At 35.1% G+C, this 21,356-nt stretch overlaps 2 protein-coding genes across 2 annotated transcripts; one reads left to right on the top strand and one right to left on the bottom strand.

Annotated features, from left to right (window-relative positions):
- Positions 1–1,362: 1,362 nt before the first annotated feature.
- LOC136801725 (matrix metalloproteinase-25-like) lies at positions 1,363–6,174 on the top strand. Its single transcript, XM_067058384.1, has 8 exons — positions 1,363–1,707; positions 2,041–2,186; positions 3,213–3,462; positions 3,706–3,797; positions 4,007–4,136; positions 4,320–4,617; positions 5,025–5,308; positions 5,672–6,174. The coding sequence occupies exons 1-8, from the start codon at positions 1,503–1,505 to the stop codon at positions 5,857–5,859; spliced, it is 1,593 nt and encodes a 530-aa protein (XP_066914485.1). The 5' UTR covers positions 1,363–1,502; the 3' UTR covers positions 5,860–6,174.
- Positions 6,175–14,810: 8,636 nt separating this feature from the next.
- On the bottom strand, positions 14,811–18,748 carry LOC136801724 (trimethylamine monooxygenase-like). Its single transcript, XM_067058383.1, has 5 exons — positions 18,661–18,748; positions 17,273–18,041; positions 16,692–16,932; positions 15,968–16,125; positions 14,811–15,466 (listed from the first exon to the last, which is right to left on the bottom strand). Exons 2-5 carry the CDS (start codon positions 18,026–18,028, stop codon positions 15,242–15,244), a joined length of 1,380 nt encoding a protein of 459 aa, XP_066914484.1. The 5' UTR covers positions 18,029–18,041; positions 18,661–18,748; the 3' UTR covers positions 14,811–15,241.
- Between the last annotated feature and the right edge of the window lie 2,608 nt (positions 18,749–21,356).

Raw genomic sequence — 21,356 nt, 5'->3', positions numbered from 1 at the left:
TTTCAAAATAGCGACCTCTTCAAGTGGCGAAAATAGTGCTGGCAATGATATCGGTTGCAATTTGATACTTTCCATTTATATTTGGGTAGTAAGTTTATGGCAGCAAATGGACGCGACGCATGACTCTCACTCGAATGTCATTGCCAATTATAGCAGATTAAATGAGGGAAAATAGTTTGATATGCTTTGTTTTTACCATTTAGAAGTTTATTTGATGACGTCGTCATCCTTTTGAGATACTGATTGCGGTCGTGATTAAAAACATAAGTCATGACATATGAAGTGACATTTATTGGAACATGCTTTTAAGAGAAGATGTTTCTTATAAGAAATTCGCTATGAATGTGTTTGTCGTAACAATTTAGTAAGCTGCAACCCTTCAGTCGGAACCACTACATAGAAATGACAACTATTGCCTTAGCGGGAAATATTTCCCTAACGGGAAGGTGAAATTAACCCAAAAAGGAAACTGTTTTCCAGATTTCTATGTAGTGGTTCCGACTGCCCTTTAAGGACTTGTAAAGTTACATGAATGCAGCTTGTCTAATGTAAATAAGGCTACGAAGTTTTAAGGAATTGAATTTTTTGCGTTTAAGTAAGTTTTTCATCCGCCAGTTGAATGTTCGATAATTTTCTTTTTACAGTGATTAGACTGACACATGCCTGATAAAATTTCTATACATGGTCGTCAGAGGTTGATATGTTCTTTGAAAATTCAACCTCTCAATACTAAGGGTAAGCACTTTTTCAACTCATCTAGTTCGAGAAATGAGTGAATGGAATTGTCTAATTTTTGGTCGATATCTGCAAAATCTGACCCTTTTTTTGTTTGCGTCTCTATACTTTCGTGATGTAGGGTGACAAAGTCAAAAACACGGCTTTAAAACTTCTCCACAAAAAGATTTTATCAATTTAATCGAATGAATATATCTATATATCTTATGATGATATTAAACATAGGTTACCATAACAACCAGTATATGACATGCTGAAAACGAAAGTTGAATGACATCAAGTATTGTTTAAAGAACGGTCTGATTGGCGCTTTATTTCATAAGAACATTCTTATTTCAACTGTGCTAGGATACCTCTTTCGATTTACAAAAATCTATGACCAACAATCCGATTCTAATAACATAACACGTCCTAATAAAAGAAAGCTATATTAAAATAAAAGCTATCTAATAATTTTAAAAACGTGTAATCGGATCGCAAACCGAAACCATGATCACATCACATGTCAAAGAAAAACAAACTCAACATAAAAAACCGACAAATTGTCATCGACACTTAACACGTCATTTACCTTATAAGGTGTAAGTCGGTTAATACTTTTTTCTCTTGGCTCCTAGTCTTAAAAGCATATAAAAGCATGGCCTTGGTTAGAGTAAGATCAGTTTAAGAAATATATAAGCAAGAAAATATTGTAGTTTTCAGCTGGTCTGAAATTATTGGAAGAAAAAAATTTAAGAGAACGCTGACTGGAAGAACTCTGAACAAAGATGAGGATATCAATCTTTATTTGTTTCACGCTGGCGTGTCTATTAGAAACTTCTTATACCGCCCCTTCACCGCCAGCGGCAATTTCATCGGAGACGCTTAAATACATGTCCACTCTTGGATATTACAACCCAGACAACACCGCAGGAACCCTGGAAACTGAACAAAACATTCGAAGCGCTTTGATGGATATGCAGCGGTTTGCAGGTATATTTAAAATTATATTGATATGATGTTTTGTTTTTGTATTTATGTATCTACCTTATTAAGTACGACAGGGTGACTGAAACAGTCCACAGTTTTGATCCTTAAAATTCGCGGATTTCTCGTTCGACGTCGCGGACGTCGTTTTCGCAATCAGGTTGGAACTAGACAAGCCTTCAATTAACCACCCCCGTCGTGGGAAAAGGAACATGCAAAAAACATAAGATTATCATTGTGCTATTGACGTTAATCCAAGTGAAGATGAATATCTGTAATCCTCATAAAATAACAGTGCATTGACCATGAATGAAATTAAACATAACACTTTTCACACAGGCATCCCAGCATCAGGGATCTTGGACGAACCTACGGTTGAGTTGATGAAGACACCTCGTTGTGGAGTGAAAGATGTGACAGGAAGGTTGAGTGGTGTCAAAAGAAAGCGAAGATATACCCTTCAAGGATCCAAATGGATGAAAAAGGTAAGAATCAGTAAGCAAACAAAATGTCTTTTAAACATACATTACGATATCGCTTAGAAGGAAGAAACTCTCGTTATGATGAGATCTTAAGAACATTATATGTTTTTTTCAATACCGAGTGGTTTTTCACGGTAAAATTAAGTATAGGCAATAGGTAAGTGCAAGGAAAAAATTTGGTGGCAAGGGAGTTTTGAAAATTTTTAACCAGCTACCCATCATCAACTTTGTATCAACTTCCAGCGCAGCTCCTGGTTTAGTCAAACGGAAATTCATGCATATAGACACTCGAGTGACTTAGGGCAAGTCTCAAAAACCTAACGGTTTACCCTAAGTTTTCGCTACCAATAGCAGCCAGATTCAGAGATCCACTTAGGGCTCTAAAGTGCCTCTATACCTTAAGGTTTCAGGGCCCGGTTGTTACGTAATTAAATATTAACCTAAAAGTTAATTATTTAAGAAATTGTAATCATGACGTCATAATTTGATCGAATTTGGTGACGTCATGAATCGTATAATCGCTATAATATAAAATAAAGTACGTGTCAAATCTATCCCAAATTTGAACCAAAGATGCATCTAACTGAAATGTAACTTTTAGAAAAAAAAACTTTGGAAAAATTTGATGACGTCAGCAAAAAATTGCATTTTTCGATTTTTTGCATTTTTTGCTGACGTCATCAAAATTTTCAAAAAATTTTTCATTGAAAAGTTCGGCACCATTAAGATGCGTCTTTGGTCCAAATTTGACAAAGATTTGACATGTACTTATAGAGTTAGAGCTAATTTACGATTTATGACGTCATAATTTGATGACGTCACAATTCACACTTTCTTTAATAATTAATTTTTAGGTTAATATTTAATTACGTAACACTGGGTCCTGAAACTTTAAGGTATAAGTCATCTAAAAATCCATAAGTGAATCCCTGAGAATGGGTGCTATTGGTCGCGGATTCGGGATTTGTGATTTTTAAAAATCTAGACACGCACTAACTCACCCGAGCAATAACTTCATTCCATCTTTAGGATTTAACCTGGAAGTTAATCAACGACAATAACGACGGGTTAACACGTCAACAAGTCGAAGATGTCATGACTCAATCTTTCGATAAATGGCACAAAATCACCAACTTGAATTTCAAAAAACTTGAACACACTGATGCCACTGAAGCTGATATTGTGGTCAAGTTTGGAGTCGGTTCCCATGGCGATCCTTATCACTTTGATGGACGCGGTGGAACTCTCGCGCATGCGTTTTACCCTCACAACAATCTAGGTTTGTAAATTTAAACATAAACTTTTTTTTTGAAGTTTTCTTCTTTGTTCTTCTCATCGTCATTTTGCGATTATGATCTTGTTGATTATGGGAACCTTGTCCTTGTGATCGTTAACGGTTTTGAGCAACTTTATTGAGATCGTTTGGTAAAATCAAAGTTTATACATCTTACATTTTTGGCTTTCCATTTAACTTTCACTGTATTTCTCACAAAAATCTGACGACCTGGTTTCTATTCAATAGGACTTTCAGGGGACGTCCATTTTGATGATGATGAAGTTTACACGATCGGTTCATCGCAAGGAAAAAGTTTATTATGGGTTGCCGTCCACGAGGTGAGTTCACTGTCAAAGTCTTTGTGAAAGCGATCTTTATTTACACTTCAAGAAGCTTTGAATTCTCAAAAATTTACCATAACCACACATCGCTATTTGGTACCCTTAAAGAAAATACAGTCATGTGAAAATATCAAATATCGCATTTATTTTAACTTGCCCGATCAAAATAGGCTAAAACAATAAAATATATTCATAAATCTTTTTAGATTGGCCATTCTATTGGATTGGAACATTCGAATCTTCGTGAAGCAGTCATGTATCCATGGTATCGAGGAAATGGCGGACGTGATTTTGATTTGAATGAGGATGATGTCATTGGAGCTCAACATATTTATGGTAAGCTGATGTTCGGTCGTTCTAAGAAGCTTTAGTTTAAATTAAGAGCAGGGGATAACTATGAATTGGGATGGCCAGATCAAAAATTTAATCGCATTTTCATTTAACCAAGGAATATAATTTCAGAATTTCATAAAAATTAAAATATTGCATTTCTTCTAAAATTCCACTTTTCACAAATAGGATCAAGATCACCAGACCCAGAGGAATCAAAAACTACAACAACAACCACCCTTGCACCTGGAGAAACAACGCCCTCCCTTCCACCCTCAGTTTGTATCAATCAATTCAAAGCCGCCATTCTCCACAAAAGCACTGGCAAAACGCACATCATCAACAACGGTTTCGTTTACACCCTCGGAAAACAATTAGGAATCGAATCAGGACCGACTCCAGTGAAGGAAATTTTTCCGGGAGTCTCGAATATTGATTCACTTTACTACAACACTGATGAAAACATTGTTGTTCATGATGGTAAAAGGTAATTTTTCAGACAATTAGCCAATTAGCCATATAATCACTGCCTTTTAATCTCTTCAAAAGAAGTACCTTGAGCACCACAGCTCAGCTTTCCTGAAATCCAACCTGTGGAGACGGACCATATGAGTTTTCTAATATTTATACTGACGGCACAAAAGAAAACCTTGGTTACTTTCGCAGCTTCATTCAAAGTCAACAACTTAAATTTATGACATTCATGACGTAATGTTTACAGAAATACCCCGGTTTTAGCCAGTAGTGGCACATTTAAACTAGACAAAAGTTGTATAAAATTTGCCACTACTGGCAAAAACCGGGGCCTTTCCATAGAAAACAATACGCCATGAATATCATGAATAGCCCTAAAAGAAATCAGCCTAATATTTCCTCATTTTTCAAAATTGACAGATATTACACATTCAATGACATTAATGGAAGAATGATAGAATCGGGCACCATCCAAAACAAATATGGCCTCTCTGATGACGTCAACAAGATCGATGCCGCATTTATTTGGATTGGTAATGGACGCGTTTATTTGTTTGTCGATAAAATGTATTATCGATTCGATGATAATCGAGCAAGTGTCGATTATGGATATCCGCGAGTCATTAAAGACAATTGGAAAGGTTTACCGGAAAGTGTGGATGGAGTATCAATTTGGAGAAACAGAGTAACTTATTTCTTTAAAGGTAAGAGATGGGAGCTGGGTTCTTAACTTAGCAAGTCTTAAACGCGCAATAAAATTTATTACAAACGTGTTAAAAAACTTCGTGTAGTTTTAAAGTGTTTTATATAATTAACGTGTATTTCTAAAGTGTCTAACATTTATCCGAAAGATGAAAAATATTTCACTCTGAGACACCATGCTCAGCTTGAGTCCACAACTATTGAATTACCAGACAAAATATGATATTTGGTCATAGAGGACCATAACAGTGTAAGCTGATTTTTTAGGGTCCTCTTACACGAAATTTTATCACTAATTTTTCAAATTACTCTAATTAAACCATGGCTTATATTTTGAATTCATCATATCCGTTTTTTTTCATTAGGCAATTCATACTACCGCTTCAATGATAAACGAATCCGTGTCGAAGATAATTACCCAAGACCCATCAACCCTATCTGGACGCAATGCACTGTAGCTAAATTAAATACCCAGAATGCTTCAGTGACATCAAAAGCTTCTATTTTGGTCACCTTTGGAATGTTGGCAATCATGAAATTCCTATTTTTGTAAAGTGCTAGATATTTTTAAATTGTCCATTTGTTAATGTGTAAATTTTGATAATTTTTAGACTTTCTATTTTAACATTATTTATTTTACAGTGATTTCTATAAGTGGTAAATTATTCTTTCACATCCATATTTGTAAACGCTATTTTTATCCAAAATCTTTATTTTTATCCCATTAATCAATTTTTTATATAGTATAAGAATTGATAATCTTTATATACCGATTTTATTGAACATAATATCATAAAAATCATGACTCCAAAACTTATTTATACCTCATTTTAGCTAAAAAAATTTATCCGTTAACGGTGTAAATCTACTACTATTTCTTTATAAACTGTTTTGATTACCCTGAGTATCAGAGGTTAAGTTTTCAAAGAATATATTAACCTCTGAAGACCAATAATAGAAATTTCATCGCGCATGTGTCAATCTAATCACTGAAAGAATCAAAGATGAAGAGCAAATTACCTTATTAACGTTTAGGAGACTGTATCAGTATGCAGTTTACTATTTACGAATTCCCTAGAAACCTCCAAGTGTAATCGAAGTGAGTTTCTTTCAAAAGAAATCTTTTACATGATACCCAAATGTACAGGGTGTCCCTAATTAAAGTATCGAGTATGAACATGCGATTGAGTGAAAGTTTTAAGTGTGTATTCACAAAATTGTATTTTAAGCTCTCCCTCTTTTTTCTTTGTCATTACAATTAATTTATACGTTGTAACTACCTGTTGTAAGGGGGGGGTTTCACTTTTACGGTACGACGGTATTGGGCCTACAAATATCTTGGTTCTTACATCTCTTCTTCTGAAAAAGACTTTAAAATTCGCAAAGGTTTAGCTTGGAGTGCATGCAATCAGCTGCATAGTATTTGGTCATCTTCCTTCATCGACCCTAGTCTCAAAGTTAAAATTTTCAAGTCAACTATTGAGCCAATTCTTATGTATGGTTCAGAAACCTGGTCCCTTACCAAAAAGTTTGAAAAGCAACTAGACGGTACCTATACCAGACTTCTGAGAAGGGTTAAAAATCTCTCTTGGCGTGACCATCCAACAAACGTACCATATACGGTTCCTTGAAACCAATCTCTATCCTCCTTAAGGGCTCTGACCATAGTCAGAAAATTGATTTTAGTATCTGAACATAAAAGTTATGTTTTAGATTCTTTAACACTTTTAACAAAGAATTGTCTTTATAAATTACTTTTTAAACAAACCCCTTAAGACTAATTAAGAACTTAATTGCAAAAATGACGTTATGAACTTTAAAAAGACGTTAATAATATGTTGCATCACCTTCTTTTATAAAAAGTGCTAAGTTTTAATGGGTAATTAACCTTTTTGTTTCGAACTGTTTTCAAACTGTCCGCAAAGAATTGAACTATTTTAAATTTTGCGGAAAATTTTTCTAAAAAGATGTATCAAAAGTTATGAATGTTTTTTTAGGCAAAATCCAGATGAAAAATTGATGAAAAACCACTATTTTGAAGATTTCGAGACAAAGAAGCATTTACAAAAATTTTCCGCAAAAATTTTTATTCTTCGGTAAAAGATACACCATCTACTGCGAAAAATTTTTCAAAATGTTTTTTCTTCGCCTAAACTAAGCTCTTCAAAGTTGAAATACTCTTCCTCGCAAAAGTCTTCATTTTCTTCTTCATCAAATTTTTTCAATGCAATTTTTGAATTTTCAGATTCAGGAATAGTTTGTCTAACAGAAAATGTATAACATGCCTTAGTTTTGCTGGTTACATCAGTCAGAAAACACATTTTAAACACGGCAATTATGAAAAATTCACTATGGTCAGAGCCCTTAAAGCCAAGCGCGTTCAATTTGCTGGTCATTGTTTCCGTGCCTCATCTGAGGTTATTTCCTCCCTATTGCTTTGGAAACCTAAACGTGTGGCTCAGAGATCGAGAAAACTTACCTTTCCGGATGTGGTGAGCAGGGATACAGGCCTTGATCTTAGCGACCTGGGCACTGCTATGCGCAACCGCGACTCCTGGCGCCAGCGAGTGGAATCCATTGTCTCGACTGCGGTCGAGTAATGATGATGATGATTGGGCCTTTTTACCCCCGGTAAATCGGTATTACGAGAAAAAAACGACGGGATTACGGTATTTCATTTTCTACCGGTATCGGTAAATTGCCTGTTTTTTTGTCGGTATTTCGATATTTTTATCAATAAAAAATGGTATTTCGGTATAAAACTTTTCATCTTTTAGTTTTTTCATGAGTTTCATGCAAAAAAAATTTCAAAAAAGATAAGTCTATTCCGCTATTTTAACCGGTAAAATTTTCTTGCTCGCTTCGCTCGCACTATCTTGGCTGTCCTATTCAATTATTGTCATGGTGAGGTTATTCAGAATAAGCAAAACTTTACGATATCTAAACAAATATTTTCGTTTTATTTTTATGACAACTTTTGTGATGCAAATACTGCATCCAACCAGAGATTTGGGAAAAGAGGATAAGAAATGCGCTATTCATCTATTTGAAGCTAGGCTGTAGAATCTTTTGTTTCTATTGAAATGTCTGCGGCCGATCGATTGTTTTTATTCTGGACCAATCAGAGCGCTTGATTCGTTATGCGCACAAGACTAGAAGTACAAACAAAAAATGGCAGCCGTGATTGATATCGAAAGTGAAATATTTTTTTTTTTTAATCGCGGATTTTGATATTTTTTATAAGCACTTTTCGCTTTAAACGCAGTTTTTCTCAAGCCTTCGTCGTTGTGCTTGAAGGGGAGAATTTCCCAGCTTTGACCAAAATATTTTCCTTATAGAATGATCGCATCAATTTATACATACTGTAGCTAAAAGAATTAAAATTCACATTATAAAACCAAAAAAGATAAGCTTGTAAAACTAGGATAATTTTTGGTTATTTCTTGGACTAGAGTTTCTAAGAAACAATATCATGGAGGCCTCAGAACAAATTGGAAACAGGACAAAAATAGAGCTCAAAAGAAAGAAAGAAAAAAGAAGCGATGATAATTCATGATATCAATGCTAGAAGATCACAAATATCATGAAATCTTTCTTTTATAAGAGCTTTATATGAACTCGAAACAATAAAGCATAAAATAATCCAAAAACATTATTGAAAAAAATACAATAGTTATACAAAACAGCTCTATCTAGGGATTTCCCCTGGTATAATGATATATCTATCTAGCAAATAAAACAGTATAATAAAAGTGTATATAATTTGAAATTTTTCTAAAAAAGATTAAGCCCAAAAAGGTTTTTTTATGATTCACCTTCATTTATAACACCTGGGAAAATAAAGACGTATTGCATGAAAAAAAATCAGTATCATTCATGACTTAACTTGAAATAAAATTGAGAAGACTATAAAGAAAGACCAAAACCTTACAACTGATTTTTAATTAGTACTGATTCAGATTGTATAACTTGAAAGCTGGACTAGAAAATTATATTAATATGCCCCATAGAGGACTAAATCCAATATATGTGTAACTCATTGCTAAAAAATTAAATACATTTACATGTGGAAAAAATATTGGCAAAATAATCATTGTTCTCAGAAAAACTTGTTACATAAATAACAAGTGAAAATATGTGTTCAAGTAGAATTGCAGAATTTAAAAAGAAGCACTTTTGGGGTCTTCTAGTCTGCTAGTTTGTTTACATTTGGTAAATTTGGACCACGTGTTTCCTGGCTCTGATGACTTGTTTGGACCATATTTCCAGGGACAACATGGATACAAAACAAACATCCAAATAAATGCAGATTCGAAAAATATTCTCCAGACTGATCAAATTTACATAATATGTGTATGGTAATCCACTTTTTCCAGAGAACATTTTCCAAGTATATATCTAATTTCAAAGGATATGTAGGCGGTGCTCAACCAGGTTTAACTGTTCATATCCACGGTTGTCCAGAAAACATTTACAAAATATCAACATCCATTGCATATATTTATATATTACTCCATTCTATTCTGTTTTGTTCAAGCTAAATAATGCACGTAATATAGTTTCTGCATGTTTAATTTCCTCTTTTAGCATACTTTTCCCTTATGCCTTAACGTGAAGGTCAAAATGCAAAAATGTTGAGTCAATCTTTGCTTCATTGTACCAGTGCTTGGATGGCCAATACTTAACTTTCTGTGGGCTGGTTTTTCTGGGAAGTGTTGTTATAAACAGTATTTCATAGAGAAAATGACGATAACTAGCCTGGAAATATATAAAATGAAAATCTACTGTAAAACTAGGGCTTTTTTGTAAGCAATCTGTATGAATTACCCTAACACAGACTGTAAAGTCCACCGATGAAATTATGTTTTGGCTGAAAAATTGCCAAAGCCTTGTGAGTCAATCCACTGACCGGCCAAAATCATGGCCCATCAATAGTCAGACTTTATATATCACATGTTGAAGTTATTTGAACTTTGCAATGTTTTTGTTGTCGAAAATTTCCAACCGAAAAGTCAATGCTTTCCCTAGATAAAGCTAAAAGTACCACAGAGGAAATCAAGTATACTTACTGAATCTCAATTCCATTACCATGGAGGAAGTTTTTCTAAGATTACACTATTTTTTTCATCTAAAAGTTGAAAAAAAACAACAACATTATCAACCGATATTGCCCATCTTTAATCAAAACGCCGAGAAGTTCCAGAGAGTGCCATGGAAAACTAAGGCATAGGTGGTCACAATCAACCTTCCTACTACCCATAAAAATTATGTCTGCAACACAAAAAATTCATTCAGAGCAATACAAGCCAGAAAGAAATTGGTCCCAATTTTTCAAAATTTCAAGCATGCCTCATGTCCGCCATCTTTACTCCCAGAATATAGAATGATTTTCCTCGATTTTCTCAGGGGAAACCCCCAGAAGATCAAAGTTTCACTCCCCAGTCTCTTTTTCACAAAGAACTCACTGGAAAGCTTTATTCAAGGTCTTCTTTCTTGAACATTGGTTAACCTGTACGTAACGCCATTTTGTTTCGACCTTCCTTCTTGCTCAACTATTCTACAGCCTTGCTTCTTCAAAGGGTGCCGAATTCAAAGGGAAAGAATAGGAAAACAGCGAGCGGCAGCGGCGTTTCTTATCCTCTTTTCCCAAATCTCTGATCCAACGAATGAGTCTAGATAAAATTTTCTCTGTCAGCACTAAATGATATGGTCGTCTCTCCGTATTCACTTATATTGCTACTACAATACAATACACTGATACTGCAGTAACTTAGAGACAGTAAAGGCGGTATTTACTCCTTCAATAATTAGTAAAAGTAGATGTTCCAAAAACATCTTGTGCAGCATCGAACGATTAAAAAATAATTCACATCATGATGCATTTTCAGGCAATCTAGGCATTCTAAATTTTAAATTTTTTCTTGGGCGAAACTCTTGGAACGCCGCACCGGGTACAGCAGGTACGTCGCTCGCCGTACCATATTTTTGCCAACAAATTGTCAGTGTTAAATAAAATCAAAAAGTGTGTGAACAAACAAGGCATACTTGGCTAACAATAGCATAGTAAGGCCATTTTTCAATAACAAAGGAGAGCGAACATTGTCGAAAAATCTTCGCGCTCGCTTCCCTCGCGTTCTGATTTTACATTTATTTTTTTTCTTCCGATTGGGGGGATTAAACTTTGGAATTCGCATCCTCTAGTTGCACCACAGCAACACCTCTATGAAACCTGTGTTGAGGTCTACGGCTTTTCAGACCATGATTGGCCCAAACCTCGATTTTAAATTAATTCTCAATATAAAAGAAATCTTGCGGGTCTGCGAGGAAGAAATTATTGGGGGAAAGGTTAATTTTGCATTTGCCTTCCGTAACAAGTAAGTAAATTTGGCACGGCAGATCAAAATCATTGCTTTATGAAAGCTCAAAAAGCTGTAAAAGAGTCGACGATACCGAGAATAAGGTCACAAAACTAGCAAAAAACTTTATATATTGGCGAAAATGTTTGGTATAAGAATAGGTCAATCCGTTTAAAAGAGACCATAAAAAGGTTAAATTTAGCCCAATAAGATCACAATCGTTTAACCAACGTGAAAATGTTTTTTTCGCGCGTGAATACGTGAATTAGAATTGGCAAAAATTTGTGCGTGAATACCTGAATTGAGGGTTGACTGGGGGGCCTCATAAAGTAAAAGACTTGTTTGTACAGTTTCTATATCCTGAGTATCAGACGTTAAGTTTTCAAAGAATATATTAACCTCTGAAGACCAATAATAGAAATTTTATCGCGCATGTGTCAATCTAATCATTGTAAAAAGAATCAAAGATAAAGAGCAAATATTACCTTATTAATGTTAGCAGACTGTATCAGTATGCAGTTTACTATTTACGAATTCCCCAGAATACTGGAAGTGAGTTTCTTTCGAAATCTTTTACACGTTTTTTTTTATAAACTATATAAGAACATAAGGCTTCGAGGTCCAAAGTTTAAGAACATTCTAAGAACATACTAAGGCGTTTGAGACTTAAAAACATGCAATTTCTTAAGAAATTACATCAAAATGCTCAAAAAATAAGAACATTTTAAGAACATTTTTAGGCTTCAAATCCAAAAAACTAAGAACATCCGAAGACTTCGAAAATTTTTGACGTTCTTATAATAAAAAAAACGTGTACATGATCCCCAAATGTATAACAGTAATTACTAAACTAATTATGGAAATGCCACTTTCGAAATAATAGACAGACTTTATGTTATGATTCTCTATCACTGACTCTTTTTAAAAGCATTGATGATATTTTTTTATTGTGTTTTCAACGACGGGAATAAAAATATCAACTTTGAACTTCATCCAAGATCTTGGATGGTCGTCATGGTTACTTTTGTCTTCGTTGATTGCGCGATGAATAGAATCTCTATTCGTCGGCACAGCGTCAATATATGATTTTGACCTGTGCTTTTCACGGTACAGTTTCTAATTTGTTACTACACAATATATTTGATAACTGAAAACCGTACATACTGTGCCCAAGTTCAGGATTTGCCATAAAGCCATTATGGTAATAACCGAGAGGGCACATTGCTATACATTGTATAACTTAAAATTCATTATTTTCGAAAAAAACATAAATATAATATCGGTATCGGTATTAGGCTTCCTTTACCGACGGTATTACGGTATTTGACCCAAAATTTTGTCGGTATGACGGTATTTAAGACCCCTGAAACCCCCCCCCTTGTAATAAGCCTGTGTGATGGAGAACGTTCTTATATTTTAGCGATAACACACACAAACTTTTTTACACAATTGCATGTTCAAACTCGATACTTTAATTAGGGACACCCTGTATAACAGTAATTACTAAACTATTAATTATGGAAATGTCACTTTTAATTGAATCGAAATAATAGACAGACTTTATGTTATGATTCTCTATCACTGACTTTTTTTAAAAAGCATTGATCATATTTTTTAGTTGTGTTTTCAACGACGGGAATAAAAATATCAACTTTGAACTTCATCCAAGATCTTGGATGGTCGTCATGGTTACTTTTGTCTTCGTTGATTGCGCAATGAATAGAATCTCGATTCTTCAGCACAGCGTCAATATACGATTTTGACCTGTGTTTTTCACGGTATGTTTTGATGGGTGGACCTTTTGACTCACAAAACTTATTTAGATGCTCCGAATCATTGACTTCTTCAAATGAGACAGTCCTATAAAATCAGCTAAATATCAAGTTCTAATCAAGATAAATTTTGCTTTAAACAGATAACGTGATCCCTAAATAGTACTTTAAGCATAATTCGGTTGTGTGTCTAGAAAAAAGGGTCGAGCTTAAATTTCAAGGGGTTGTTCCAGATGATGAGAAAAACTCCAAAATTCAAAATACAAATAAAATTGATTTTGGTAGTACATTTTCATTTTCATTGCTTTGGAGACTGCCAGAATTTTGGTAATTTTTCCAATTTTTAGCATCTTATGTTCAATGTTTCATTTTATGGCCATCGCTCCTTATTATGATTCACGTAACGTCACAGAGCGAAGCTAAGTGGGCAAGATCGGGCAGTTTTTGACCGCCGTGTACAATCGTAGCAATATTCACTGGTAAATTTAGATTGTTATAATTTTACTTTTATCTGGGAGGGAAATAATAAATATTTCAAGCAAATTACAGTCACAATTCGATTTTCAATAAGGGGTCGAATTTGTATCGAATACTGTATGGTATAAAGGAGTATAAATAGAGTATAAATACGGGCGAAGAGTTTGGATTGGAAAATAACAAAAATCCAAACAACTATCGAAGATCTTAATAAAAACATTTTTAAGAAGACTTTTTTGATGTGATGTCTAACTGTTTTTTCTGATTGGTTTTGGAGAATTTATCAGCACTCTTATTTGGAAGTTTCCAATTTGAAGCCAAAAAAAAGGCCGAAGTTGCATTAAGTCCCAACCACATGGCAATATACGAATGTTTATTCGTTGATTAAAAATTACTTTGAATTGACAAAACGGAAAACGCTGCTTTTTTTAAAAACGGGACATACAGCACCACAGACGGTTAAAAAAGGAAATTCTCAAATTTAATTGTCATCTGCATTTTAGTAGATAGCAGATGCCCTATTGGGACCATAAAACTAACATATTTCAAACCAGAGCAATTTTTATCGCCGTCGAATAAGAACAATCTTTTGGATAATGGGCTCTTCCAGAAAGTTTTCGTACATGTAGGGTGGAGGATGTATTGTCCGGGGTGTAGCGAAAAATCATCAAAATTTGCCTTGTCCGGGGGTAATTTGGGTTGTCCGGGGGTCAAATAATGCTTGTCCGGGGGACAAAACCCGTTGTCCGGGGGGGGGGGGCAAAAGTCACTTTGTCCGGGGGGTAAATCACTGAAAATTGTTATATCCTCCACCCCCCATATTTAATTCTTTTTCTGGAAAAGTCCAATCCATAGCAAACTCAATCCGTATCAATGTGGAAGGGAAACAAAATATTCAATTTTTGTTATATGTAACTGGAAGATTTTTTTTCATTTTTAATTGTTTCTTGAGATATAAAAACATATCATGACATGATATACATAATATAATATTGAGTATTTACAATTTCCATAGCGGCCCTGTCAAACATAAAGTTTCCCTTTAAAACGTAAAGTGTACGGTAACAGCCATAAAGAATTTAAATTCTTAAAGTCAATGCGATTATGATTCCGACATAAGCATGTAGGTAGTAGCATGGTGGTCAGATAGGACTAAAACCGACTAATAAGCTGTCAAGCTCACTTCCATAATTGATCAATACCAAGATAATCAATATTCGAAGAAGCCTAGATCCTGTACAGACAAAAGATCCCGGTTGGCACACATAGCTGTTTCAACGTTCTTTTAAGGTTGTTTTGACGTTTTGATGTAAACTGGTGGCAAAGGTTTTTATGCAGGTTGTGATTTTTCGGTTTGGTTGACATACCCTTCAAGTGAATCATCAAAGGACTTGATCCATGGAAGAACGTGTTTGCAGGCTAAATGACCATCATTGGGTGAGGTGAAAGAGTGATCTCGGTACGTCAAGATATCTTCACTCTTGTGCACTTTCCATACTTTCAAATGTTCAGCAATGATATTGATGTCATGTTTCTTTGGGTAGTTTGGCATGTCCTGGAGAGACGAAAAAGACGATAATTAAGAAAAATAGAAGGAATCGTTCCAAATGTTAAGACCATGTTCTCACGTGACGGTTTCGTTTCGCTCCGAAACGGAGTGAAGCCATTCTATTGGTTAGAATTGACGTAACACTTGAATGTAACCAATAGAATGGCTTCATTTCGTTTCGGAGCGAAACGGAACCGTCACGTGCGAACATGGTTTAAGAGCCAGGTTTAAAAGTTCTTTATGATGAGAAATTGTATTTTAAGGGTTTCTAAGTGTATGGCTAGGAAAATACTAACCAACTACCTACTCACATGATTTTTCTTTCCTCTTACTTCAACTCGTTTACATACATACATGGAGGAACAAGTAACTAAGATTTCACTGAAGATTGCCATCCTGGATGGCATGAAACTTTGACAGTATGAAATTAACTTAAATCGTTTTCTTTACTCAAACTAGTAACAAGTAACTAGTTATTTTTCAATGAGAAAGTTATGGAAGACTTACTGCGACAAGATCATGTACATAATCACGTTGGAATTCGATTTCTTCGACAGCATTCTTGAGTGCTTGGCCACGATCGTACCATTGTTTCATGTGTTCTGAACGTTTGCCAACGTCTCCGATATTGATCTTACCCATGACGTAATCGCGGATCCATAATCCTTTAGGAAAAAAAGTAAGATAAATATGAATTATGTGGGATTATTAGATTTGCTAATTAATCAAATCGCAAACTGATAGCGGCTTACAGGTGGATATAATTTGGATGCATTGGGATTGATTTTGTAGATTTTTTATCAAGCAAATATTTGAAGAAGTCGGGATGTCAGTCTCAATTCTCCTTAAAACAATAGTATAGTTAATTTCAAGCTGTCAGTCAAGACGAGCTGACGCTACGTGATAGCTTTCGTTATCTACATAAGACACCACTGTCCAAAGCAAGGTTTTCACGTCAGAGGCGGAAAATGGATTTTACAAAGGAAATGAGCACATATTTTTGAAATTTTGGTGAATTATGTAGAGATTTGGAGAAGGAAAATCCTCTTTATATACTTTCACTGAGACGAAAATCCGTCTGAGACGGAAGAACTCTTAATGGTATTGGTAACCGTCCCAGCTGACACACAACATTGTTTCAACGTTCATCTAACGTTAAATGGACGTTATGAACATTAGATAAACGTTGAAACAACGTTGTGTGGCAGCTGGGGTCGAAACTTCCGCTAACCTTGTGTGTCGAACATGGTGTAGGTGTAATATTGATCAGACATTCCCATGTACAAACAATTAGGATTACGATGCCACATGATTCCCTTGTATAGATGGTCAGGATACATGATGTTGGTGGCGAATAAACGCAAATTCTGTGACATGAATGGGAAATAATGCTGGTAGCCGGTACAAAAGATGACGTCATCAACTTCTTCAATTGTACCATCAGTGAAATGGAATTTGTTGCTTCCTTCAACCTACAATATTTGAAGAAAGAGGAAGATGTTAATGATTATGAATTTCTATAGCTACTTTTTAATCTATAGCTAAAGCATCATTATTTTTGAACAGCTTTATCGTATTTGTCCAAAGGATTCAAAACATTTTGTTGTTATAGAGCTTTGTCTGCTTAGAAGTAAAACTAACCTACAATGCATAGCCATAAAATCTAAGCGTAATTTAAGGCATTTCTTTTAGGTCGGAGCTGATACAAGACAATAAAGTCGTGTCAGATACATAGGCAACATGATATAACAAATTCTTTTGGTCTAAGTAAGATTATATGGAAGAGAAGGTCAACTTAGAAAATTCCTTTACCTTGATAAGGGCTGGTTTCTCAACAATAGCAGCAGGCCATTTGTATCCCATAGGATTCTTACGGTATGAAATGATGCATTTCTTAGCACCATATTTGTACAATTGCAAGGAGATGTCTTCAGCAGAGTAACTGGATCCAATCAAGACAATGGTTTTGTTTTTAAATTCTTCTGCGCTTCGGAAATCATGAGCGTGCATGACACGGCCGTCAAATTTGTCTAATCCGGGATATTGTGGGAAGTGTGGCACAGTGTAATGACCGGTGGCGCATACAACATAATCAAAAACTTCGTTATAGGTTTGGTGGTTGACTAAATCTTCATAAGTGACCAAGAATTGTGTACCTTTTTCTTCGACGTGACGTACGGCGTGACTTGTTTTGACGAATTGTCCGACGTTGTATTTGTTGGCTTTTCCGAGAATGTAGTCTTGAAGGACAGCTCTTGGAGGGAAGGAAGGGATTGGTTTCTTGAAATGATCCATGAAAGTGTAGTCTGGAAATTCTAAGCATTCTTTAGGTCCGTTTGACCAGAGATGGCGGTACATACTGTTTGGTAAAGCATCACCATGGGCTGTGAGGCCAGTACGCCATGTGTAGTTCCATAAACCACTGATTTGTTCTTGTTTTTCGAAACATACTACTTGTGGAATAGCTTCACCACGTGATTTGGCGTCACTGAAGGCGGAGAGAAGGGTGATACCGCATGGGCCCGCCCCGATGAGACATACTTTCTTATCGGTAATACCGCGAGACATCTTGATATGAGTTCTAGAGATAAAATGATATCATCAATATTCTGATACAAGATCTCATATAAGTTCCCCTCAGAGGGCAAATATTTTGCAAAATTTCCCAAAAACATTATTTTTTTCAAAGATGCTCAAGAAGAAACTAGGATCAAACTATTCAACAAGAAAACTTGTAGAACCTGTTGAGAGAAGAGGTTCATTTTATTGTTTTGACCCTCAAGACCTGGACCCCCTTGGACTTGCATTTCTCAATTTAAAACCCCTTTGAATTAGCAACTTGGATATACAAAACAGACACTTTGGATCTCATAATGCAGTATCTGACCTGATCTGACTCCGGGGACATTCAATTTAGGAACAATCTTAGTGACTCAATGAAAATATTGTAACGTGTCCGAGCTATTTCTGGGATCACCAAGGTTTCACATCACTGAGGCGTAAACATTGCATTAAAAAAAATAACATTAAATCATGATAAACAGATACACATTTGAAGGACACAGAATGTGGTTATTAACTGTGTGTCACCCACAACACAACAAAAGAAATAAGCGTCAGAAAGAATTTTTGACGCGTGTAAAATGCAGAGAATTAATATAGTAATATAGTAATATAATATAGTAACACATTTAACTTACTAATTGTGTAGTTGACAAAGTCCAAGTGTGTTTTGTAGTTTGAGATTATGTTGCGATGCACAAGCCACTCTTTTGGTGTCGAGAAAACCTGTGTAGAGAAGCAAAGGAATATAAGCTCGTATTTATCTGTGTAGTACAAGGGAATCCCCCAAACCTATATTACAAATTTCGATATGTATTACGAAATCTAAACAATGTAATGTTGTTTGTGAACCCATGAACCCATCCGCTTATAAAAATAGATTGGTAGTGATTCTCATTTGCAAAACAAAAGAGTTCGGAAGTTTTCAATAGAACCCAGATCTGATGATGATACTTCAAACTGTCGCCGTGTTATGATGTGAGATTTTACTACTAGTGAACCGAAGGCACCCTTACATTGCAAATAATTCTGAACAGGTTTTACCGGTTTTACTTGCAATACTAGTAAATTGCCATTTCGCAATCCCCAACTGAAACAGAAGTCCACGTTTCTAATTTTACGGAATTGAATTCGACCTTTCCATACAGGGTGTCCCTAATAAAAGTATCGAGTTTGAACATGCGATTGAGTAGAAAGTTTTAAGTGTGTATTCACAAAATTGTATTTTAAGCTCTCCCTCTTTTTTCTTTGTCATCACGTAACAATAAAAACATACTCTGCCTGTTTACAAATGCAACGAAATTACGATCATGAGAAAAACGCAACAATTAAAACATGTTTGTAAAGAATCGTATGTAAAACTATGCAACAGGGGAATAGTAAAAAGGGCTTTTGATTAATTTATACGTTGTAAATACCTTTTGTAATGAGCCTATGTGATGGATAACGTTCTTATATTTTAGCGATAACACACACAAATTTTTTACTCAATCGCATGTTCAAACTCGATACTTTTATTAGGGACACCCTGTATTATTGTATCTTTTATAACAACGTAACCGGGGTCAAAAAAGTTGTATAGTTTTATGAAATATTTTATAATTTCTATCCTAGAGTAATGGGCAATATAAATCAAAAGGGCATCGATTTACATCAATGATATTGACATATCAAAATCGTACGAGCAGAAAGAGGACTAAGTTTAATTTAGAAAAGCCTAGGGGGCTAGAAATGAACCTTTAACCTTTCCTGACCGAGATATAGTGATTCATTTTTTACAGTAAATTGCAAACGTGGACGAGAGAAACTGCGTGTTTTTTTTTATTCTGTAGTAGCGCTTTTTTGAACGAAGTAACATTTCTTCCAAGAATGATTGTGAATAATCGCTAGGTAGGAAATTAAAATGCTAGGGTGAAAAGTTTCCTTTTGGTTTGTTCTTCAAAATGCACATTATTTTGGGACCCCTGTCCAGGCCCTGCGATGCCGATTTTGGTCCAAAGGCCAGAGCTGCGAAATTATGCAGCACTAAAGCTGCGGAATTTCGCAACGTTGCGGAATATCGCAACGCTAAAGATGCAGAATTTCGCAGCGTTGCGGATCTGTGCAATTTGCCGAACTGATGTGTTAACAGTCTTTTATAATTACTATTATCATCATTAATTATCATAATAATTATAATTACTGTTAGTCCGATTCCTTCCCGGTGATTCAAATTCTCATAGGCATCACAAATTAATTCTGCTCCGATCAGTAACACCTTTGGACTTTCAAATTTTCTCGATTTCAGCGCCTTCTGGGCGAAACTTTCTAGCAAGTAAGAAATAAAATCTAAAGCCTTTTTCACTGCAACTTTATTGTTCCCTTTCTCTCCTTCTTCTACTTTTTATCAAATTCATATCAAAAAATTAATATATTTTTAGTGCAATTTCTTTTATAAGAGGAATTCGCCAACTTTCATGACCTTTTTACCCCGCGAATCTTTCTATACCCATGAAGTAGTTAGTCAGAAACAATGCTATGCGATTGAACCGACGTTCTCAAATTAATCAAACTCAACAGAGCTACATCGGTCATTATCAAACTGGATCAATGTCTGCCGATTGTACTCTGTAACTAAGATGAAATAGATTGAAAACCTAAAAGAAATAATACAAAAATCCCACTGATCTCACCAAAAAATCCAATAACCAAAATTTAGTCTGGCTTAGAATGTGAAATTTTTTGAATTAACGCGCGCCTTTTATACTGCTCCAGGCCTTCATATCACTAGTGGTAAGCAAAATCTACACATTTTGAAGTGGGGAATTCCGTAAGATTTCAACATTCAAAAAACGTTTTGTAAACGACCAAACATAGACGTTGATTTTATATCAAGAATTGCATCACTTTCACAAAACCTTAAATTTAAAATTTTTTGGTCAATTTTTACAACTTTTCGCAGGTTTTCCCTTTCGGATGAGCTGCTTTTTAACATTTTTAACAAACAAATTAAATATAATTTTCACGATCAATCAATCAATCAGGCATTGCGAAATCTCAATCAAAGTCTTTCAGAACTTTAGCAAAGCATTCAGAAAAATCCGATGAATTTTCCCGTGAGCTTATGAATTAAAATTTTCAGTTATTTTCCAAGAGTCTTTTTTCCGTTTTAATAAAAACACGTGAACAACTCGTGGTCAGATTTAATGTCACTCTATTGTTATCGATTACAACATCACCGAAACAATAGAAGACTGAAAACAATGACCATTGTTATGACAGCCAATCAGATCTCATGATCGAAAGGGAGATTCCGAGACGCTTCATACCATAAATAGAAGCATTCAGGCCTCGG

This window comes from Clytia hemisphaerica, unplaced genomic scaffold (genome assembly GCF_902728285.1).
Source record: "Clytia hemisphaerica strain Z4C2 unplaced genomic scaffold, Clytia hemisphaerica genome assembly, whole genome shotgun sequence".
Lineage (NCBI taxonomy): Eukaryota > Metazoa > Cnidaria > Hydrozoa > Leptothecata > Clytiidae > Clytia > Clytia hemisphaerica.
The sequence above is the reverse complement of the archived record's forward strand: the minus strand, read 5'-3'. Positions and strand labels throughout refer to the sequence as shown.

What these genes read in the sequence shown, in the direction of transcription:
- LOC136801725 (XM_067058384.1), top strand. Translation starts at nt 1,503, where the DNA reads ATGAGGATATCAATCTTTATTTGTTTCACGCTGGCGTGTCTATTAGAA. An exon ending in GATCCAAATGGATGAAAAAG is followed by an intron (nt 2,187 to 3,212) that starts GTAAGAATCAGT and finishes TTCCATCTTTAG; the next exon opens with GATTTAACCTGGAAGTTAAT. An exon ending in TTACCCTCACAACAATCTAG is followed by an intron (nt 3,463 to 3,705) that starts GTTTGTAAATTT and finishes TCTATTCAATAG; the next exon opens with GACTTTCAGGGGACGTCCAT.
- LOC136801724 (XM_067058383.1), bottom strand. Translation starts at nt 18,028, where the DNA reads ATGTCTCGCGGTATTACCGATAAGAAAGTATGTCTCATCGGGGCGGGC. An exon ending in CACCATGTTCGACACACAAG is followed by an intron (nt 16,126 to 16,691) that starts GTTAGCGGAAGT and finishes TTTTTCCTAAAG; the next exon opens with GATTATGGATCCGCGATTAC. An exon ending in ATGTACATGATCTTGTCGCA is followed by an intron (nt 15,467 to 15,967) that starts GTAAGTCTTCCA and finishes TCGTCTCTCCAG; the next exon opens with GACATGCCAAACTACCCAAA.